Below are 23,814 nucleotides of genomic sequence, written 5' to 3'. Positions count from 1 at the left end.
ATTCCATGATAAATCTCCAACTTGGACTAATCCACCAGAGCAGTTCACCTTCCCAGCTACTGGTGAATCAACCGTCCATTCAGGTTCAGAGGAGTTGAAAAGTTGGCAGTGTTCCAAGTACGTTTACTCCTGGATGTGTTGCTAAGGCAACCAAACAAACTGTCTCGCTCTCAGTGATGCTATATGGCCACAGTCCAGAAGAATGTGTAGTCAGTGGCATCACAAGCATAACAATTGGTCTCGTTGTTTATGCGAGCGGTTGTGTTCATTAACTGCCACCAGTAGTTGGTTGAAAACCCATGCGGGTACTGGGTGTGGTTTGCTCTGTCCCAGTGCGCTCCTGTCATCCCACTCAGGGTCCACAGGCTCAAGAAGGTGCACAGCACATTCCCAGCCATTCTGATGAGTACCTGTGGCTCAGTTGGTTTCTTCACCGGATTGAGACGAGGGGCCCTGGAGGCTCTCCCCCCCTTTGTACCCGGTCTTCCTGCCACTTACTCCGAGCTGGCCTTGATGTGTGTCACCTTTTAATAGTGCGCTTGATGTATCCAAGTGTTTCTTTCAGCAATCTTCACTGCTGTGGGCGTCGTCAGCAGCACCTGATAGGGACAGTATATCTCAAACTTTATTCATTTCTCCCCTGTAACATTCACATTTTCTCCAACATTACCTCAACAACACAGTGTAATTTCATCATCAACATATATCCTGTAACCACAGTTTTCTTCACACAATATCTCAGTAATCCTGTGGTAGAAAAACATCATTAAGTTGTGTCCTGCTCTAAATCACATGATCAAATCAATTGATTAACCATCTGCTGTAAAAAAAGAAATGTAATTGTTAGCGCTGCGCAGGTGTATACACTCTTTTTCACAGTAATCTCTGTGAGCAACACAAGGTAGTGAATAACACACCCATGGTAAATTCACAGACACAGAAAATGTTAAACTAAAAAGGTTAAATTTGCATGTAGTTTTTGTATTATTTTCTAATAAATGTAGAATTGAAATAATTTCCAAATCCCTAAGTCAGTTTTTGATTACATTTTAGATGTTCTCACAATTTGTTAAGGTTATAGAGCTCATGAGTTGCTCAGCCTGTATATGCTGTGGTTATAAGCAGTTTTTCTTGTTGTGGTTTGGTGTACAATCACAGTTGATGTAGCGGACATGCACACATAGTCTTATTTTCATTTACCTTCCTCTGATTACTTCTATGGAACCCCACAAATCCTCCTCCGAAGCTCAAATCAATTACGTTACATTCGACTTTAATCTCATGTTGCTTGTTGGCACTAGTTTCCAGAACACAGTGGAAATGTATAAAGTATAAAAAATAAAACAAATCCTAATCTGTGCTGATTTTAAAAAAGCATTTTTATTTCTATAAAATGAAACTTAAAATGTTGAAAATCTGAGAAATGGAGAACACTTTACTCTGAAACCTCTTTGATAAAGTACTTCAGCCGCGGTTCCTCTGTCGTTTTCTTTTCCATGACTTTGATTATAAGAAGGCACTGCACAGAAAGCAACTTTGTATCCAGTGTGAGGACATAATTGGTTTTCTCTTTATCGTAATCTTAAAAAAAACAAGTCGTGGACAAATACATTTTTGCATATGTATTCCTTACACAATGTAATTTTTTTTTTGAGAAGAGTATTTGAATGAATCATACAAATGGGATTTACCAAAGTTTGTGGCAGACTTGCATTTATTATACTTTAATTTGCATCTAAGGTGGTTTTGATAGTTGCTGCGCAGACTGTTAATTTACTTTGAATGACAGGAGATGTTATTAGAATGAGCCCATAATACGTATGGGTTACAGTCCTGTGGCTCCGTTCAGAACAATTAGAGGCTACTCTCACACAATCAGTCCTGTGAAAAACTTCACAAAAATGCAGTAGAAGTGTGTGTGCAAAAAACGAGTACATCCCACAATTCGACTACTTGTAGAACTTTAAGAGTAATAACTTGAGATGATTGTTTGAGTCCACAGGGTTTCTCTCGACTTGAGGTCTGATCTTTGACTGGGCTGTTGCAACACCTCGATTCTTTTCTTTTGCAGCCATTCTGTTAGAGATTTGCTGCTGTGTTTGGGATCATTGTCGAGATCAATTTCCTGATTTTGCCCAAGCTTTAGCTGTCAGACCTATTATACAGTAAGTAGTAGTGCTTGTTATTGACAAAAACATAATATAAGAATTAGGGCTGCCACAAACGATTATTTTGATAGTCGACTAGTCACCGATTATTTTTGCGATTAGTCGACTAATCAGATCATCATCCATTGGACGTACAGCGTACAGCTTATTGCACCAACATGCATCTGCTCTTATATAACTATCAATAGCTTACAGCTTTAGGTGTTTAAGGTATGTGCTAAGTAAAAATAAAGACAAGATGATAGTTTATTAAATTTTAATGAAATTTGCAGATTGTTTCGGTGAAGTTTAATAAACTCCTTGCTATCTAAAATATAAAAGGACACCGGAGTAAATTCTCGAGCATCTCACATTTCTGATAATCAGCTGTCTGCTTGACGTTTATTCAGCTATGTAAAAACTATAACTTTAATCTCAGCCAAACCGATTTACTCAGGAACAAATAAAATACTGAAAAAAGCCAAATAATAACATTTTTAAGTTATCTAAGTGACTTATATATCATGTTTAACCTGAGAAGTGAAAGACGGCGGTGGGTTTGAAAACGATTTGCCGGGGGTCCGGTGTTCTCACGGGCTCTAGTGAGCCTAGCCCCCGGCTAGCTATCGAGCTAGTGGGTAACAGACGTCTCCAAAAACGTCTGAGCGCTTTTGAAAATATGTGGTGTCTTGATAAACTGAGTTTATTTTGTGACCCAGAAAGAATAATAAGAGTAATATTAAGACTAACTAGCTACCGCCATTGTTGGAAACTGAGCAGGGCCGCGCTATGAATTCTGGGACACAGCTACTTCTTCTTCGGGGTTTAACGGCAGCTGGCATCCTTGTACATGCAGTGCTGCCATCTTCTGTTTCAGTCCGTTATTACACTGTTAAATCCTACTACTTATTCCTGCGTCTTTTGTGATCTTATAAAGCTTCAAACAACGCGTCGACTATTAAATCAGTCATCGACGATTTTGATAGTCGACGATTTTTCGTGACTAGTCGACTAATCGTGGCAGCACTAATAAGAATAGAGAAAAATCAAGAGAATTCTGATTTAAAATAAATTTAAAAGCATAGATGTTAATGATTGCTGTATGTGTGATGATGTCTGTGCAAAGTTTCATATTGGCCCAGCTGCTAAGGAGGAGAGAGCGTACATGCCAAAGTACAAATGATTATAGTAAAATGCATAACTTTGTAATGAATAACCGCCAACACTGCTTTGGCCTTAAACGGGCTCTAAATCTGTCCAAATTACGATTGTACTTTGCATATCCAAAGCTAAGTGGTTGCTAGAACAGCTATTATAATTAAAAATGGCAACATTTAAACAGCCTTTCACTGATTATCTGGTGGAACGATTTATGAAGGACATAAAAGGCTTCGAGTGATGCTCACAGTCATATTGTTTAAGGTTTTTTGTGGCTGTCCCTTTCTATTCCTGGCCTGTCTCTCTGTGTGACCCCAGCTCAAGTTAAAACGTGGCCTGTGTTTGTTTACCTAAAGGTAGGTGTGAGTGTGATCATATGTGTGAGAGTGGTTGACTTTGGGTTGATGTGCATCAGCAAGTGTCATCAGGTTCACAAAAGTGAAAAGAAAACACAACAAAAGGATTGTTGGTCACCGCTCTTCTGTACTTCAGCCCACACACTGCTACGTGAAATATCTTTGCTGTGTGTATTTGTATATAGTCATGCCATATTCAATATTTCATTGCTTTAAGGTTTATTTCAGCAGAAATATTGTGCCTACATGTATTTATTTTCAACTTATTCTATGTAAGTGTTTCTAATAGGTGCTTTATAGTCAGGTCCTATATCAGTAGTTCCAGTACTGAGAATCATCTTTGCGGTTTTATGAATTCACTTCAAACAAAACTATTTGCTGACTAATCAGAAATGCTGCCAGAGGTTCTTTTTGTTAAAGGATTAGAAAAAAAGCAATGTTTGTTTCACAGTTTAAATCCGATGTTTGTTTTTAAGGTGCACCATAGCTTATAGAAAATTCTGGAAATGTTGATTGGAAAGGCGTCGTGACACTTTTCAAAGTCGTCCTTTCTCTTTTACTGACTTTTGCTGACTTCTGCTCACACTCGTGGCTCTGAGCACTGGGCTGCCGGGGTGTCCTTGCAGTGAAGTATGTAAAGTAAGTCAGTAGAGTGTAGTTTTTTGCTTCTAGGTTGATTGGAGTGGTAATAACATTGTTTTTGTTTTTCTTCAGGTAACCAGTTTGCTCACATTTTTTCCTTCTGTGTTTTGCGGATGTTTTCTCTAAAATGGTTTTTACCTACCTAACTTCTAGTTCACTCGGAGCTTGTGTTGACTTTTCTTTTTCCCTTTCTTTTTCTTGTTGCTCATAAACTTTCTTCTGCTTAGAAGGGCATATCACTGGCTGCAGTGCCTTACAGCTTTAAGAAAAAGTAAAGCAAAGTAAAAAATAATCTCTTACTTTAGACTGGCTTTAATAAAAGCTGGAAGGGATTTAGTTTTAGCTCACCATGATTTGGAAGAGAAAACTTTTGGTTTTAATATCATGAACATTGTACAACGAGAAGGCTTTGTGTTTACTTTTCTCACAAAGCATCCAGTGCACACCTTCAGAACTTTGAAAGACAAGCTAGTTGTTTGTCTTTTAAAATAATCATTACTCAGAACTTCATGTAATTATGTAAATTAACAAAATATTTTCTTATGGCATGAATGAAGGTAAACGAAACCTCTGAAAGCATTCAGTTAAATCAAAGTAATCCTTTAAAATGATCAGTATTGCAAGTTGTATTTAGCAAGTGAATGAAATGAAGATTATTTAGTCTTTTTGGTCTCTCACAATTTCTTCTGATGTACTTGTTGTCATTTCTAACTGTCTTTTTTTTCTTTACTGTAGCTATTGTGGGTGAAGATCACCCTTCAACCTTTTTACTGTGCATAATCCCAACATGAGACGGCACTGAAAAACATCTTTTTGCTTTTGAGGAAATTACTAGACGTGTAAAAATGTGTTTATGTAACAGGTTATGTATAAAAATGTTTGCTGTTTTTGACATTCTGGTCAAGGAAACAGTTTATCTTTAACGTGTTTTCAGATAGGGGAAATACACTTACACCAAAACAAAGAAAGGCTGGCCTTTAAGTGTTTTATTCAACAAACGTGTTGTTAGATGTCAGCTATTGAGGAATTCTCACGTTCTCTGCTAGTTTTGAGCACTTCAGCAGAAAATGACTTCTTATAAAAGTTTTGCATTGTGTTATAGATCTTATACATGTTGTGTTGAGCTGTTCATCAGTCTCTGACATCTGCTTGCCAAAAAGTTTGCCAGACTTATAAGATGTTTTTGTGCTGTCGTTTTGTACGTCATCTTTCATTCTCTTTTATAGAATTTAATAAATAAACAAAAATGTTTTTCTTCATTATCAGAAGTCAAAAATCAGAATGTTTTTAAAAACATAGTATAAATATGTTCATAGTATGCATATAATGTAGTAAGTGTAGTGTTTTTGTTAATGTTCTTTCATTTGTTTTTGTCTTCTAGGATGTGGTCTGGGGATTGAACTCCTTGTTTACTGTAAGTTTTTGCTAGTTTATGACCTAACGCGTGAACACATGCACAGTTTCATTGGAGAATTTCGTCATCTAAATCGGGGAAATCCAACGAAAGAGCTTCCTAAAGCCCTCCCTGAATTAAATCCCTTAACTGGAGAGTAAACCTTCACAAAGACATTCACACTATTGAAGCTGCTCGCTGTATGTAGGTTATACTAATGACATTACTCTTAATTCACATCAAATTAAACAAGGTCCTTGTTTGTTTGTTTTTATCCGCTTCTGCAGCGTAGAGAAATTATCTTTCTCCTCATGATGAACGCTTTGAGTTGATGGGGAATAAAAGCAGGAAAATTGGATTACGTATTACTTATCGAGATCCTGGGCCAGCTGGCTCTGGATGTCTCCTAGTTCCAGGTCTTATATGGAAAGATAAGGACTAATTGATTATAAATTCTTTAGGAAATGAATGAAATTGATAAGTAATCGAATTGAGGGTTATATTGAGGAAAAACATACAGTTATCTGAATGTCCTTTCAGAATTATGTTAAATGTTTAATTTTGTGAATCTAAACGTGAATTTTAAGTATGTCTGATTTTTTTTTTTTTTTTTTTTTTTTAATTAAATAAAAATAACTTTTAAAAAGTTATTTACTGCCATAGTAAGAAGAGATTAAGGAGCTTGAAGCATTTTGAATATTTAGTCCAGTCATTTAATGTGAGCTTGAATAACCTCATCACATTTCGAACATGTCTAAACAGCATCTAACATCTTTAAATATCGGTGGCCATGCCCTAAGTCCTACCACTTTATAAGGAAACCACTCAGGCGTCTGTTTTAGCTCAATTTTCTTTCTGTTTATCACAGTTGCTGCTTTCAGGGTGTCAATACAGAAAGGAAGTAATGTGAATGTGGGTTGTATTTCCCACACCAAAGTTTACAGAATTAACACATGTAGCTGATACTGAAATAAATGCCAGTTTTGAAGATGTGTGTGGTTTGATCCATCGAACGATGATGACCCCCTCCTTTGCCTCTTCCACAGGACCTTTTGAACTTTGATGACCCGCTGAACATTGATGCAGCAGAACATCATCTGAGAGACAAGGTGAGACATGTCGTTCAGGTCATCTGGTATAAATTCGGCACACTTGTTAATTATCTGCAGCATCCAAGATGTGCTCGTAGTCCTCATAATACTAGCCTGTGGCTATCGCTCACATATGTAAACACAGACTTTGTACTTTAATTTATCACATTGCCTTTTTAAAATCTTCATTATATCTCTGTATATATGAGATGGCAAAAAAAGCTTATTTACTCTTATTTACTGATATGCACGACAACACATTCCAGTTTAGTTTAAACGAAAAGGTATGTAAGTGTGCACGTAATGCACACATAATGTGAACAATGTCTCCATTCATTTGAGATCAGCTACTACACATAACATATAATTCGTAGATGTGTGTTCTAAAAATAATAGTTGCATTGTTATATGTAGATGTTGATAATCCCAGTACGCTAGATTGATCTACGTGTCTTGGAGGAGAAACATACACACATTGCGATCATTACAGTGAGATTCTTACTGCTGCATATCCTGCTGCATATAAGCTATATTTAGAAACAAAATTTCTGCTGCTGTAGGTTTCAGAGGTGCTCTGTGCAAACCATTGCTTTTGTAGCTGGATTATGTGGTAACTCGGTGTGCTTTAATCTGGTATGGTGGGCTGAAGACAAAGAGCACACGGCAACCTTTTTGAGCAGACAGTGACGTTATGACTCCAGAACTGTCTGTACAGAGCAGGTGCATATGGTGTTTTTGTGCAAGACTACTGAATACACTGCCTCTGAAGCACGCTCTGCCATTTGTAAGTCAAATAACACACCATCAAACTGGATGTCTGGGTTTATATATGCTTCACTACCCTGATGGTTTGTAAGCTAATTATGTATTCTGACTATAACTTTAATATATTTAGTCAAGCTTATATTGGTAAGTGCCAGGGATTTACTGGGCTTTTTGCATATTGGGTAAGCTTTGAGCTAACATGAGAACAGTGGAATCCCAATAGAGAATAAATAAATAAATATATACACACAAGATCCCTGAAAAAATATGTTTATCCTGGCTGATTAATCTTTAAATTATTATTCCCGCTGCGTCGCCTTACTTCCCTTCCATCTATGTTTAACTTGGCCATCAGTTACCTGCGATTTAGTGTCAAAACTGTTAAAACTGATCATTTGAGTATTTTGGTCACATAAGTTTAATTCATAGATTTCTGGCCAACATCTGCAGGGAGTCTGCTGACTGTTGAAATAATTATAAGGCTCAGTAGGGGCAAGCTGAAAGCATTTTGAAGTACATCACTGACCTTCTGCCCTGTGTACGTACAGTTTCCCGTGTTCACTGGAGTGTATCCAACAGTGTGTGATGATGGTTGCCATGTGAGCCCCCATTAGATATGCAGGTTTGACTGTGCGTGGGGTTTTAAAAGGCTGAGGGTTTAAAAAGTGTTTGTGGCAGAAGTTGCAGCTGTTAGGCTGTTGCAGGTAAATTTGCATGCAAATAGTTCATTTATTGACTGCTGTGTTTTGTCAAGCATCCACTGGATCTTTATTAACTGACTAAATAAGTGGAAACAAACGCCTGTAAACCATGTATAGACTTAATCTGTCATGTGAGTGTGGTTTACTGGTTCATGAAAGCCTTCTTTCTTTGTCTCTTAACTTCCGGTTTTCTATGACAAATATCTAACATGATGTAGCTGATGAATTCGTTCAATATACCCCTCTAAAAACATTATATGCTCTGCTGCCTTAATGGCTGCAGAGTTCCAGACCTCCTCTGGCATTCACAAGATCTGTGCACCAGGAGCTTCATGGGATGGGCTTGCATGGCTTAGCAGCTCCTGTAGGTATAAATGTTTACTAACTATATGTCATTCTATTCAGAATATGTGTTTGTGACCTGGGCAATGACCTTTTTAAATGTTTAACTATAAGTTATTAAAAATTCATTTCTGATTACAAAGGTAAAGGTTAATATGAATGATATTTTCTTGCATCCTGTATCACTCTGCACTATTCTCATATATTACTCATTTATTGTGCATTGTAATTTAATGCATTTTAATGCCGTTGGGATGAACACATTTCCACACAGTCTAGCCAGCTTGTGATAGGTAAGAAAATCTACTACTGGAAATGCACTTTTTATTATTCCCAGACCAGCTGACCACATGTGAGACTTAAACATTTAGGTGTCAGTTTAATTGCTAATTAACAGTCACACTAGTGGCAGTGTATGTGGTGCAGAATCTCTATATGAAGGTTTCTTGTAGTTAATGTGGTTGATGTACTGCTGTCTCAACAACCGCATCCTGTGGGGCACAGACAGAATAGCAGAAGCGCCTACGTTTGGCTGTGGCTACTTCATTCATTGCTGTTCACTTACAGCAATGAATGAATATGATAATTACACTGACAGAAAACTCTATGAGCTCACCCCCAACTGTTCCTCACTGAGCCTGTTTCTGCTGGAGGATTTTTCCTGTTAAAAGGGAGTTTTTCCTTCCCACTGTCACCAAGTGCTTGCTGATAGGGGTTGTCCATCTGTTGGGGTTTTCTCTGTGTTCTTTAGAAACTTGACCTTACAGTATATAGCAGTTTGAGGTGACTTGTGATTCGGTGCTTTATAATTAAACAAATAAACAAAATTTATTTCAAATTAAATTTTAAATTCTACTGCCCCAGTCTGTTATTTAGCACCTTTACCCGTTTCAGCTTTATAATGTGGCTTTAGTCAAATCAGTGTTTTTTTTCTAAACTTTGACTGATTACACACATTTATACTGAAACAGACTTTTGGTCGTTGAACTACAGATATATAATCAGATCAGTTGTGAAACTAAAAGCAGTTTGAATTGATAAGACTGACCAAAAGGCAGAATTTGTTTTTGTAGTGTATCCATTTAGTGTTTTCAGTTATAGTTCTGAGTTAACAAAGTTACTAATTTGATACATTAATGATAAAAATCTCTCATTTCGAAATGTGTTTCAGTAAGTTTTAGTGGTGCTTTACCGCCTGTTGTGGCTTTTCAGAGTCACAACATCTGAAAAGTCATCCAACCGTGACCCACTCCCACTGAGTCAAAGCCTGCTGTAATCAACTTCAGCAGCGAGTGGATAGAGATGTGGGAGTGCGAGTGTCAGTACACAAATATGCTTGTGAATGTGGATGCGTGTGCTACTTTGTGTTGAGGCATTTGAAGTGGGGCTCCTCCTGTGGCTGCTCTCTGAATACATTAGCTGGTTAAAGTGGCTAAAAGGAAGCATCCTCATGAGCAATGCAGTATGAGTGTGTGTAAATCTGTGTGTGTGTGTGCGTTGTTGGTTATAATGGTATTGTGCTATTATTAGTTGTGAGTGGGTTTTTGTCTGTGTACATGTGTAGACAGCGGTACAACAAACAGTTCAGAGATAACTCTAAATAGGACAGCGAGATTGTGTTAACATGTCCACTTCTTTAAAAATTATATTTATATATATTGTTCAAACTTTTTTTTTTACATAAACTGCTGTATTTGTAGTAGGTGATCAAAGCGTGGTAGAGTAGCTGACACTGAAGAAAGGAGATCATCCTATGACAGATGTTCAGGAGTCGCTGCCCAGAACAAAAAAAATTGTATTTCTCTGTATGAATCTCTCTGTGATTTATGAAGGAAGTGGATTAATAATGAGCTCTGCAATGCACACAGTCTCTGACATTTGAAGTCTTCAGCAAAGACTTGATCTATAAATACTAATTAGCTCCTTCCAGCTTAAAGAAGTGTGTGAAAGATGAGACTGACTGACTGTAATCCTTCTGAGATCTGTGTTTCAAACCAAGAACAGGGTGATTTGGGCGCTTGTTGTCAGTTACCTGTTTTTCTTGATGTGTAAACATTTTCTGTGCCCTAGTTACATAATACATGCTGACTCGAAGTAGGTTTTGCATGTGAAGAAAAAAGTAAATGTTGAATGGTGGAAAGACTTGAGGAAGGGCTATGGGGCTGGGTTGCATTCGATGATGCACCAACTATATTAGTTACTTTAAGAATATTTTGTACAGTACTGAATCTGTTAGCAAACTGAAAAGCATACAGGTCCACAAGTATCTGCACAATTACACATTTGTATTTTTTAGCTCTGTATGCCACCATGCTGGATTTTAAATAAAGCCATCACCTTGTGATGAAATGCAAATCTTCAGTTTTTAATCAAGGGTTTTAACAAGTTTTTAGGAATTACATTTTTAACTAGAAAAATTTGCATTTCCTGCGAAAATGCAGTGTGGATGCTTAAAGCTGAAGCTGTATGCAAAAAGTAGCTGAAAAAGCTGAAAAGTTGCAGAAATTGTAAAAACTTTGCAGAAGCAAAAGAAGTTTGCTAAAATGGAATAACTTAGCAGAACTGCAATATCTTAGAGGAAACATAATACTTGGCAGAAATACAATAGCATAGCAGAATTTAGCAGAAATATTGTAACTTACCAGAAACATGATAACTTCTCAAAAATACAAGAATTTAGGAGAAATAGTATAAGATAACAGAAAGAATATATTTAGCCAAAAATACTTAAACATTACAGAAACACTATGATTTAGAAAAATAGTACAACAGAGCAGAAATATTGTGATTTACCAGAGACACTGTGATGAACTATGAATATTGTAATTTTAAATTGAGACTATGTTTTAGCACAAATATTATAATTTGGCAGAAATACTATAATTTAGCAGAAATACTATATTAAGCACAAATCCTATAAAAAGCAGAAATGGTATGATTAAGCACAAATACTACATTTAGTAGAAATACTTTGTTTTAGCACAAATCCCATAAAAAGCAGAAATACTGTACTATGATTTAGTAGAAAAACTATAATTAATCAGAAATACTAAATTTAGCAGAAACACTATATTAAGCACAAATACTATGAAAAGCAGAAATAGTATGATTAAGCATAAATACTACATTTAGCAGAAATACTATATTAAGCACAAATCCTATAAAAGCAGAAATAGTATGATTTAGCACAATAGTAACAAGTTAAACAGAAAAATTGGAAAAGCAAAATGGACAGCTGAAAAAATGCTGAACATGCTGAGGGTCCCTCAAATATACTTGTTAAATGACAAAAATCTGCAAAAAAATTTATTACAGCCACACAATCACAAATATGTACACATGAGGAAACACACATGCACAGAGAGACCCACACACAAGATCCAATTCAGTCAACCAGTCTAAATATATTGAATTTAAATCTTAGAATGAGATCATCCCATTAAAAGCCTTTCTCTCTCTCTCTCTCTCTCTCTCTCTCTCTCTCTCTCTCTCTCTCTCTCTCTCTATCTCTCTGTCACACACACACACACACACACACACACAGGGAGAGAGAAGTAAGTTTCTAGGTCAGCCTGGGAGCTGGTGAATTTGAATCCACCAATCAGAGAGGCTGTGCACTTTTCCCCACCAAAACAGGTGCATCTGTTTACACACGCAGCAGCACAGAGAGACACAGGATTTTTGCAGTCTATTTCTCATAGTGACGACTCCCCTCAAACAAATGACCGTAATTTCCTAACCGTAGGGGCTAGAACGGTCATTCTTACACCGTTTTGTTCAGAAGAGATGGGGGAATCTTCAAGTGTTGACAATTTAATATTAAAATATGAATTTTTAGAGATATATGACATGGATGACTTGTTGACTTAGAAGCCACGAATTCCCCAATATGCAAATTTGAATGCCTGAGACCACATATGTGATTGGCTGGCTGGGAAGCCGTGCAGGCCCTGATTTGTGGATTTGAATTCCTCAGCCCTCAGATATGATTGGCTGGCTTAGAAGCCACGAAGGCCCCAATATGCAAATTTGAATGCCTCAGGACACTTATTTGATTGGCTGGGAAACTGTGCAGGCCCTGATTTGAAAATTTGAATGTCTCAGTCCTCACAGAGGATTGGCTGCCTGGGGACCTGGCAGAAATATATAGAAATACTATTATTAAGCATAAATACTACATTTAGTAGAAATACTATGTTTTAGCACAAATATTATAAAAAGAAGAAAAACTATAATTTAGCAGAAATACTATATTAAGCACAAATCCTATAAAAAGCAGAAATACTATAATTTAGCAGAAATACTATGTTAAGCACAAATCCTATAAAAAGCAGAAATACTATAATTTAGCAGAAATACTATGTTAGGCACAAATCCTATAAAAAGCAGAAATACTATAATTTAGCAGAAATACTATATTAGGCATAAATCCTATGAAAAGCAGAAATAGTATGATTTAGCAGAAATACTGTATTTAGCACAAGTACCGAAAAGTACCAGAAATACTATGATTTAGCAGAATAGTAATAACTTATTGAAACACAAATGCACAGAGGGACACACAAACACAGGCTCTAATCCAGTCAACCAGTCTAACTATATTCAATTTAAATCCTACAATGACATGCTGCCAAATAAGGGCAGGGTCCTCTCTCTCCCACTAAACACACACACACACACACACACACACACACACACACACACACACACACACACACACACACACAGAGGGAGAGAGCTGCCGAATTTAAATCCACCAATCAGAGTGGCTGTTTACGTTTTCCCGCCAAAACAGGTGCATCTTTTTACACACGCAGCAGCACAGAGAGGCACAGGATTATTGCAGCCTATTTCTCATAGTGAGGACTCCCCTCAAACAAATGACCATAATTTCCTAACCGTAGGGGCTAGAGCGGTCATTCTTACACTGTTTTGTTCAGAAGAGATGGGGGAATCTTCCAGTGTTAACAATTTATCATTAAAATGTGAATTTTTAGAGATATATGACATGGATGACTTGTTGACTTAGAAGCCACGAATTCCCCAATATGCAAATATGAATGCCTGAGACCACATATATGATTGGCTGGCTGGGAAGCCGTGCAGGCCCTGATTTGTGGATTTGAATTCCTCAGCCCTCAGATATGATTGGCTGGCTTAGAAGCCATGAAGGCCCCAATATGCAAATTTGAATGCCTCAGGACACATATATGATTGGCTGGGAAGCCGTGCAGGCCCTGATTTGAAAATTTGAATTTCTCAGTCCTCACAGAGGATTGGCTGCCTGGGGACCTGGCAGAAATATATAGAAATACTATGATTAAGCATAAATACTACATTTAGTAGAAATACTATGTTTTAGCACAAATACTATAAAAAGCAGAAATACTATAATTTAGCAGAAATACTATATTAAGCACAAATCCTATAAAAAGCAGAAATAGGATGATTAAGCATAAACACTACATTTAGTAGAAATACTATGTTTGAGCAAAAATCCTATAAAAAGCAGAAATACTATATTAGGCACAAATCCCATAAAAAGCAGAAATAGTATGATTAAGCATAAATACTACATTTAGTAGAAATACTATGTTTTAGCACAAATAGTATAAAAAGCAGAAATATTGTAATTTAGCAGAAATACTATATTAGGCACAAATCTTATAAAATAGCAGAAATAGTATTATTTAGCACAATAGTAATAAGTTAAACAGAAAAATTGGAAAAGCAAAATGGACAGCTGAAAAAATGCTGAACATGCTGAGGGTCCCTCAAATATACTTGTTAAATGAAAAAATCAGCAAAAAAATGCACAGGGAGAGAGAAGTAAGTTTCTAGGTCAGCCTGGGAGCTGCTGAATTTGAATCCACCAATCAGAGAGCCTGTGTACTTTTTCCCGCCAAAACATGTGCCTCTTTTTACACACGCAGCACAGAGAGGCACAGGATTATTGCAGCCTATTTCTCATAGTGAGGACTCCCCTCAAACAAATGACCATAATTTCCAAACCGTAGGGGCTAGAGCGGTCATTCTTACACCGTTTTGTTCAGAAGAGATGGGGGAATCTTCCAGTGTTTACAATTTATCATTAAAATATGAATTATTAAAGATATTTGACTTGTAATGCACCATAACTGAGTAGAGCGAAGCAAAAACTGCCTTGACTTGCCCTCAAACAACGCTTTCTAACTCGAAATCTATTTGGAGTATCGATATCATTCTTTCACCGTAAGAGACAGCAGGCTTTGGTGAACAATCATGGAAATTTTCAGGTCTCTGTGGAAATCCAACAAAAAGTTATGACGAGAGAAAAAAGTGGTTCATTTCCACAGTTTGAAATCTGAAGAAATCTGAGCGAAGGACGAATTTCCTACCCTCAAACAAGTCCAACTCATTTCAGAACGGTAATAGGTGAGAAAGAAATTCTTGAATTGTGAGCGTCAGGGGTGTCTGAAGATATTCGGGGACAAGCCTCATGTCTTAACTTTGCTTCGTTAAGGAGATATGACGATTCGAATATGCCTCTCATTACAGAAATGCAGCGGTGATTTTGAACAAGCTCTCCATTCACTTTATATGGAGAGTTTTCTGACCTTGTGTTAGTCTGAGGAGATTTGCAAAAATTCTATAAATCCCACAACAATGATGGTGACATTTTCTGAAAGCCAGCAAAAATACCTACGTTTTGATGTATAATTTGTGGAAGTTGAGTGAAAATTGAGCAAGTAGCAGGAAGTTGTTCGGACATGAAGTGAAAATTGCAAAACCTTCAGTGGCACACTGGAAGCCAAGAGCATAGCAACCATAACAACGCATGTATTTTGTGAAAAATCACAATTTTGCAACTCAAAACTTTAAGAGGCATAAAAGTAAAACAGTAGAAGATTTGAAAAAGCTGAATCATACCTGAATAGCCCAATAATTTGTGAACATTTTAAAATTTGAATGGTTGTTCTAGGTGAAAATATGAGGAAGTAGTTAAGTTTCAAAAACAAGCAAATTTTAGCAGAATTGCAGAAGTTTCCCATTCATTTCAATGGGACAAATTAAAGGAAAAAAGCTTAATATTTTAAAAAGTATAATAGTTAAAAATAGCAAAAATCGTAGCAGGAAAGAGCAAAAATAGCAGAATAGTTTAAAATTTGAACGGTGAAAATCGGCTGAAAATTGTGGAAGTAGTTTAACGGCGAAAAGTGTACGGAAGCAACTAGAATAATAATAATAATAATAATAATAAAGAATAAAGAGAAACAGGAACTCAATAGTGTGGATGCTTAAAGCATCCACACAATTACAGAGTATCAACCAAAGATCCAGGAATCAAAATCATTGCATAAAAGTTATAATTTAAACTTTTAATAAAGTATTTGATTTCCAAGCAAAACATGGCTTAGTACTTGTTGGAGAAGTCCTTGTTGGTGATCACAGCGATAAGACGTTTCTTTAAGTTTGCACCTACAAGAAAGAGAAGTTGGATTCTATCTCATTTCTTTTTACTGAAATGCTTTAATTCAATAGAAGAAATGTAAAAACATCACATTGTTTAAAAATTGTCCTACATCTTACTTGTTCAGTTTTTTTTCAACAGCAGTGGTGGAAATGTTCTGGACAGTGTGAACAGTGTACATTGGCTCTTACCATTAACACGCTACCAGAGATCACGAGCATGCTTCTATCATAAAATATCAAATGTTGTTAACATGTCAACAAGCTGAACCGTGAGCGAGCAGAAGGCTCAGAGGACTGTGTTACAGCACGTATACTTCGGTGGATATGAAATACAAACGGGAGCCTGTGTATTTGGGATACATAGTAGACTCTCTGTCCTAAAGCGCACAGTGACCTTGTACCAGTCAGCCCTTGGAGGGTTCAAAGTTCATTCATACAATGCTAAATGTTCTGCACCTCCACTTATTGTTACTGACCAATTAAAGGGACTAACTCTCTCTAACTCTCCCAGATGCTCACTCCTGGGTCTCTCAAGTGGCTTTGCTTCTTCAGTCAATAGTCAGACGTGTCAAGTACAGACACACACTCTCTCACCTTTTGCTGCATCTCGATTGGGCTTCTCTTCTCCTCATCAGCTTTCTGTCCATGAATGACCCACAGGGTCTCGTTAAAGCACAAAAGGAGACCACGTATCAAGGTTGTTTATTCTTGAGTCTCTCTTAAAAGAAGCAGTGTTCACTTCTTGTTTATAAAATACTAATATTTTTCTACTTTGTCACCCACTGAATGTCCTGAATTATCGGTACCATCCCAGTAGGCTTCAGCAGATGTTATTGCCCCTATATCTGACATGTAATAAGGTATTCCCTAAATTTGTCAAACTGCGGCACAGAAACAGAAAAAGATAAAATAACTGTCTCAACATATAAAGAACTGAATGACTGATGGATTTAGCTTGGAGTGAGTTCCATGCATAGACACGATTTCTCACTGTCTTTCAGTCCACAGTACAGGAAGTTGGGGATATGAGTGCATGTGGGAGTGTGTGGTGTAGAACAGGATCCCAAAATAATACCCCAACAACCTCTATAACAGTGAACAGTCCACTCATTTTGTGCCATCGACGTACACAACAGACGAGGTTTACTGGGGGGGGTTTAATGTCCACTCCCAAAGTCTTACAGGGGAGACTGTCCTTTGGATTTACACTGCAGGCTCTTACATGGGTTAACAAGCACACTGTCAGAGCCTTCAGCAGCTCCAGTCACCTTATTGTGTTGTGTACCTGTTCTATCAGTTTAGTGTCAGAGCTCTGCAGTGGCAGCCAGGCAGTGAACGACAACAGCATTGGACATGTCTGCTCTCTGCTGCTGTCTGTGTTTAGTCAGACCAAGTGCTGACTTAACAAGCATGTGATGTAAAGTGGTCTATAAAGGTCTTTAACTCCATTTGTTGTCATCTGAAAAGATGGTGCGTCCGGAGTGGCCAGACAAAGCGTAGGCCCTGCCTGTAGACACTGATGAACTGTAGCTGAAGTGGAAGCAAAGATTTGTGCAAATAATCAGAAAACAGTCACTGGAAGATAAAGTGAGGCACAAGTTGGCTCTAAATTTCAAAGTCAAAGCAGCAGTTGTATAATGAGCAGCCTGGCCTTTCTTAAGGTGAAAAAGCCGAGGGAATCCAGAGTGGTGACGAGTTCAGTGCTGCATGAGCCACGATGTCATCCATCGTGAGCGGCCAGAGCCTCCACCTCCTCCTTTCAGACTGTAGCAGAGTTGCTTTTGCATAGTGACACCTCCAGTATAGGTTTTTCAAACAAAAGGCTGTGGCCTCAGTATACCACTCCATGCACTCAATTAATGCAGAGCTATTCACCCGCAGCAGTGCTAATTAAGTTTCAGCTGAGCTGAGTAGGTGCAGAGAGAGGGGGGGGGATACCTGGGAGTTTATTTCACACTTCCAGGTTTTACCAGCGAGATATCAAATCACATTTACATGCAGCAAAGAATGATCCAGGGTACTGAAATCCTTGATTAGTGGACACAAGTGGATTGACTACAGAAGCTTAGAGCATGATTTTAACACGTGCCTGGTTCTTCATTCTGCTTTTCTTTCGTCTTTTTTGTATGTTTAAAAAGACGACTGGGAACAGTTGGCTAATTCGATGGATGTCATTTCTGTTTGCTGTCCTTTCTTTACTTTCCTGTTCACATCGCTCCTTACGCCGACATATTTTCCCTTCATAGTCTGCTTACCTGATATATCCCGAGGCCCTCAGTTGCTCAGTTTTTATATTTTAGCCGATTTTAAACCAACCATTTGAACCCACAGGGTTTAATTTACATTCCCCTCCCACTGATGGTGGTGCATATTTTGAGTACCTGTGCAGATCACTGGAGGAACAGAGTTAATTGCTTTCTCTAGGTGAAGCCAAGAAAAGTAAGCTCCAGTCCAACAAACTTTTTAATCGACTGCAGAGTTCACTTGCAATATTAAATCTAATGAATCTCAGAGTAATTTGCAGTTCAGCCAATTTTCTTTTGTAAGAGAAAAATCGAGAACAAAGGAAGAGAAACGTATATGATCAAAGTATGTAAATGTACCCGTACTATTTTTTTGTGAGTCGTCTTTAATAGTTGCTGCTCTTATCCTGTTTCTCCTCATAGTTGTGTGATAGCTTAATTAAGGTTTTTTTGTTTTCTTATTCTGCCACTGAGAAACTTCCTAGTCTGTATTGACATCTTAATTGGACCCAGTTGACAAAGAGTTTCTAGCTTAAAATCTGTGTGCACTCTATTGGTGTTTACTTCCACAGTTAATGTGTCATTTTGTCACCACATATTTGCCTTTTTTTTTTTTTTTTTATTCCCTCTGTGATGTCACGTCATCTGCCAAATGAGGAAGAAGAGCCACTAAGTGTCACAGGCAGGGTTTTATTATAACAGTAGTCAGAAGATGAACTGTGAGCTTAAAATTTTCAGCCTTTAGTGAATTCTCTCAGCAGTTCTTGGATAGATTGACATACTAATGTCTATACGCACGTCACTGGCCACTTCATTAAGTATATCTTACAGTACAGAGTTTGCCCCATCCTTTTTCCTTCAGAACTGTCTGAACTCTTTGTGGTACAGATTCAGCAAGATGCTGGAAACATCCCTCTGAGATTTTGAGATGATATTGACACAGTGGTGTCACACAGTTGCTGTCAGCTGCTCATCAGTGATGCAAACCTTCTATTCCACCACATCCCAAAGGTGCACTATTAGATCTGTTGACTGAGGGGGTCACAATGAACTCACGATGAGCTTTGTCCTGAAAGATGGGTACACTGAGGTCATAAAGGGGTGGACATGGTCAGTAACAACACTCGGACAGGCTGTGGTGTTTAGGCGCTGCCCAGCTGGTACTAAGGGGCCCAACGTGTGTAAATAAAATATCCCCCACAGGATTTCACCTCTACTACCAGCCCTAACAGTTTAAGTAGTTTAAGTACCATATTTTCTGCACTATGAGGCGCACTGAAAATCCTTTAATTTTCTCAAAAATCGACAGTGCGCCTTATGTATTCTGGTTGTGATACAGACCTCAAACCGATTTTATTTGGTACACGGCGCTCAAAAATCTGTCAAAAAATGCTTTAGTACGACTTTGGTAAGCTACGAAGCCGCACCGCTTTATGGATTGTCGGAGAATTACGGTTACTGTAGTCAAGAGCCTCGTGGAGTAATCTGGGTCCTAAATTCAGTTACTTCAGGTCCCAAAGTCAAACGAACACTGCAGCATCACTGAGAGTTAAAAACTGTCTAAATTCTTTCATCTTTAATAAGATGATCAGCGTTGCTGCTTTAGCAGGTGTAACAATTAAGTTTAACATCCAGGCATCCATGAAAACAGAATTTATTAAATTTAACAGAGTTAGAAGTTAGCAGGAAGTTAGCTTGCTAGTTAGCTAAACATGATATAGCATGTTCTGACTGAGAGATTTGTTAAAAAATTCAAACGTACAGCTCTGCTGTCACTTCCAACATAAATGAAGACAGAAAACTAAACAGCAGTGACGTTTGTAGGGTTACTGAAGTTGGAATTGCTGGTATATAATGATGTGCTACGTGGTGGCTAGCGACACAGCTATGTTAGCATAACAAACACAGTGAAGCTGGAGGATGAACGCTAACTTTTTTCTACTCGTTAACTTGAGGGTTTCCAATGGTCAGGGACAAATGCAATCGCATGGCAGGATGCTGTAAACGGACCAAACTTCAGTCAGGAGAACAACTGAGATAATCCATCCACAATAGAAGGTTAGTCATTAATATACTGCAACAACATGGAAATAGAGCAGCTGTGAGAGAATTCAACATTAATGAATCAATGGTACGGAAGTGGAGGAAGCAAGAAGAATGAGTTGAGTAAAGTTTGACTTCTCTGACTGCTTTGTTTTGCTTAATGCGCCTTATAATCCGGTGCGCCTTATGGTCCGAAAAATACGATGCTTTCATATTATTTACACCAAATTCTGGCCCCATCATCCAAGCTCCTGCTGACCAGAGTGCTGTCCAGTGAGGTCTTCTGCTGTTGTGGCCCATCTGCTTCGAGGTTTGGCATCCTGTGCAGTCTGAGCTGCTCTTAAACACCACATTTAAACACCACAGCCCGTCCGAGTGCTGTTACTGACCATGTCCACCCATTTATGGCCTCAATGTACCAATATTTCAGGACAAAGCTCATTATGAGTTCATTGTGACCTCCACTCACCAGGTTGTACACCTTAGTTATAATGAGTACTACTTTGAGTTACTCTTGCCTTCATATTAGCCTGAAACAGTCCAGCACTTATCCTCTGACCTCTACCAGTGAACGGCCGCAAACTGGATATTTTCCCTTTTTCAGACCATTCTCTGTAAACACCAGTGATGGTTGTGTGGGAAAGTCCGAGCAGATCGGGAGTTTCTGGAATACTCAGATGAGCCCATTTGGCATCAACAACCATGTCACCTTCAACGTCTGTGGTGCTGTTTGGTTTTAACTTCTCCAGGCTGTCTTGACTGTGTCTACATGCCTCAATGTGCTGAATGGGACTGACTGGTTAAATAATTGCATTTAGCAAGTAGTTGATTAGGTATACTTGATGAAGCCTGGATCAAGCTGTTCAAATTTAATTAATGGAAGAGAAAAAGTTGTTTATAATTATTGTGCAGTAATTCTTCAAGTTACACCTTTTGTAATAGCAGCTTTGAAATATATTTGGCCCATTTTGATTTCCTCTTGGCTCAGTGTGTTTTGCCAGTTTTTTTTCTAATAACCAGAACTAAAAAAAAATCAAGAAAACATCAACGTTTCATGCAAAATACAAAACAGACACGAGGCTGAACAGATGTTCACCAATCAAGGATGATTCTGATCCCTGACTCATTGATTTGTGCATCACTAGGTGTATGTCTTCAGTTTCACCATTTTTACTGTAGTCTTGTCCATTCTCAGTAGCTCTCTTTGCTTTTTTTAAGCTGAGGTCACAAGCCAAGCAGTGTGACTGGCTGAGTATGTTAGTCAGTACGGTCTGATCTCTCTCTCTATATATATCAATATAATAAACCAAAATAGTAGGTTCACTTAGAAACAAGCAGTTTGGGTACCCAGACTCCAGCACACTGCGCTCATTCCTCTTCTAGCATTAATTAAAGTCTTAAGGGAGTAATCTCTCAACAGAGAATAGCTGATCCATCATCCCTCCATGGACCAATTCTCAGACCGCTGTCATCAATTCTTTTATGGTTGCTGGCAACTTTTCAGCATTAATGCCGTCTCCCCTGTTTGTGCACAGACTCTCTCTTTCTCTTTCCCATTTACTCTTTATTTTCTCATGCTCTCCATTTCTTGTTCGTACTCCAGCGACCTCAGAGAAATGTGTGCGTAACCAACAGGCCGCTCGACCTGACGCATAAATAAGGGCGTTGTTGTCAATGCACGGCACATTTATGTGAAAGGTTGGACAAGAGGGGGGGACTCTGTGACAAGGGCAGGACCCTGTGGTGGTGGATGGGTTTTAAAAAAGAAAAAAGCAGAGGTATATTAAGAAGTGGGTCGACAGACGAGGATGCTTAGGAACCAAGGGTGCACAAATATTAATTTAGTCACAAATAAGCTAGCTAAATATTTATAGCAAAAAAAAAAAAAGGCCAGTTGAAAGCACAGATGGATTAAATCCATCTGTTTGGAATGATTTGTGTGCTGTTCTTTGGGGAAAAGATCATTTACTCAAAATACATTCAGCAGAAGACCATGTGAGCCTGTAGCACATAGTTTCTCATTAGAAATTTAAATAAACAGAGTAGGATTAACCTGCTATTTAGGGCCTAAGTCAGATTCAACTCTTTTTGGGGGGCCTAACTTCTATCCCATGTCCGCATACTTGGGAAATGCTAGCAATCTGTGCAGAGTCATACCTGCATCATCATTAATACTAGTAAAAAATGTCCCCTGTGTTGTTGTTATGTGTGAGCAGCAACCTCAGTTACAGCACTTTCTATGATTTATAATGTGTGTAGCTAACAGCCTGACCTTGCATTTTCTAGTGTAGACCAAATAAAGGAAACCTTTTCACAACAGAGTAAAGCTGCTGCAGCTCAAATTAATAGCCTGTAGCCTCAAAGTGTGTGTGTGAGTGTGTGAGAGTGTGTGTGTGTATGTGAGAGAGTGTGTGAGTCTTGTAATGTCTCTGGACTGTCACAAAGTGCTTGCTGAAACATCTTTCTGTAATATTATAAGGTTTTTACTCTACAATGTAAAGCAAGTATAAGCTATCTGAATAAAATTGAATTGAAACAGTGTTTAAAGGAATAATGGGATTAAAAAGAAGTTAAGATGAAAAGGATGTTGGCAAGAAAAGCCAAATGGTTTTAAAGGATGGAAAACTTAAACCGTGACTAAAACTAGCGGGTAGCGGAGGAGGGGGAAAAAAAGAGGATGGAAAGTGGAGGTCACACACAGCTTGGTTGGACCAGATGCCACCAGGAGATATGAGTCGAAGTAACGACAGAGGGGCGTTTACAGGACTCGTGCATGGTGGGTGGGGGTGGAACGATGTCAAGCATAACCTGAAGGGGCATGATCGAGTAGGGGGGGGGGGGGGGGACACATGGTAAGGAAAGAGGAAGACACTAAGGACCAGAAGGGATATGGCCAAGGAACGTCTACTCGATACAGACGTCGTTATTATCAAGATGTCAAGCACTCCACGTCTCGGGCACTAGATGTGCCCCGAGTGAGAAAAACTTGAAGAATTTCATTTTTAAACTATCAGACGTAAGAATTTAAACGTTTGTCTTTTTGTTTTGGGTTTTTGTGCTTGTAGATTTTACGTACATTTACTTGCAGTGTAACATCTGCATAGGACTAATACTGTGCATAGTACAGTTAAAAGAGATGTAATATTTGGTGAAATTAATATTCTAGTTTTGCAACAGTGGCTGTTATTTATCTTGTTGTTGTTGCTTGTTTAACAGTGTTTATGCATCATACTGTACCCCTATACATGTTGCATTTTTAGCAGGGTGCCATCACTGTACATCAAGAAATTAATTGACAAATCTGCCGAAGGTCATTTGCATATTTTCAGTGTAGTAAAATTCAAATGACCCTTGATTTTTCTGGATCTACATTTGTGTAGTGTCGCCTCAGATTAGCCTAGTCCTCGTGCATACTTCTTACACTTGTTTGTCTTTTTGTTTTGTTTGTTTTGCTTCCAATTATTTGGCAAGAAGTTAACAT

The 23,814-nt window shown here is 38.2% G+C and overlaps 1 protein-coding gene across 1 annotated transcript in view; it reads left to right on the top strand.

Moving 5' to 3' along the window:
• ube2f (ubiquitin-conjugating enzyme E2F (putative)) overlaps positions 1-23,814 on the top strand; it is a 59,304-nt gene that overhangs the window by 31,562 nt on the left and 3,928 nt on the right. The window contains exons 8-9 of the mRNA XM_082508153.1: positions 5,685-5,717; positions 6,743-6,805. Of these exons, the coding sequence (XP_082364279.1) occupies positions 5,685-5,717; positions 6,743-6,805 (96 nt within the window). The remainder of the gene's footprint in view (positions 1-5,684; positions 5,718-6,742; positions 6,806-23,814) is intronic.

The sequence above is a fragment of the Aulonocara stuartgranti genome (genome assembly GCF_965226115.1).
Source record: "Aulonocara stuartgranti genome assembly, chromosome: 16".
Lineage (NCBI taxonomy): Eukaryota > Metazoa > Chordata > Actinopteri > Cichliformes > Cichlidae > Aulonocara > Aulonocara stuartgranti.
The sequence above is the reverse complement of the archived record's forward strand: the minus strand, read 5'-3'. Positions and strand labels throughout refer to the sequence as shown.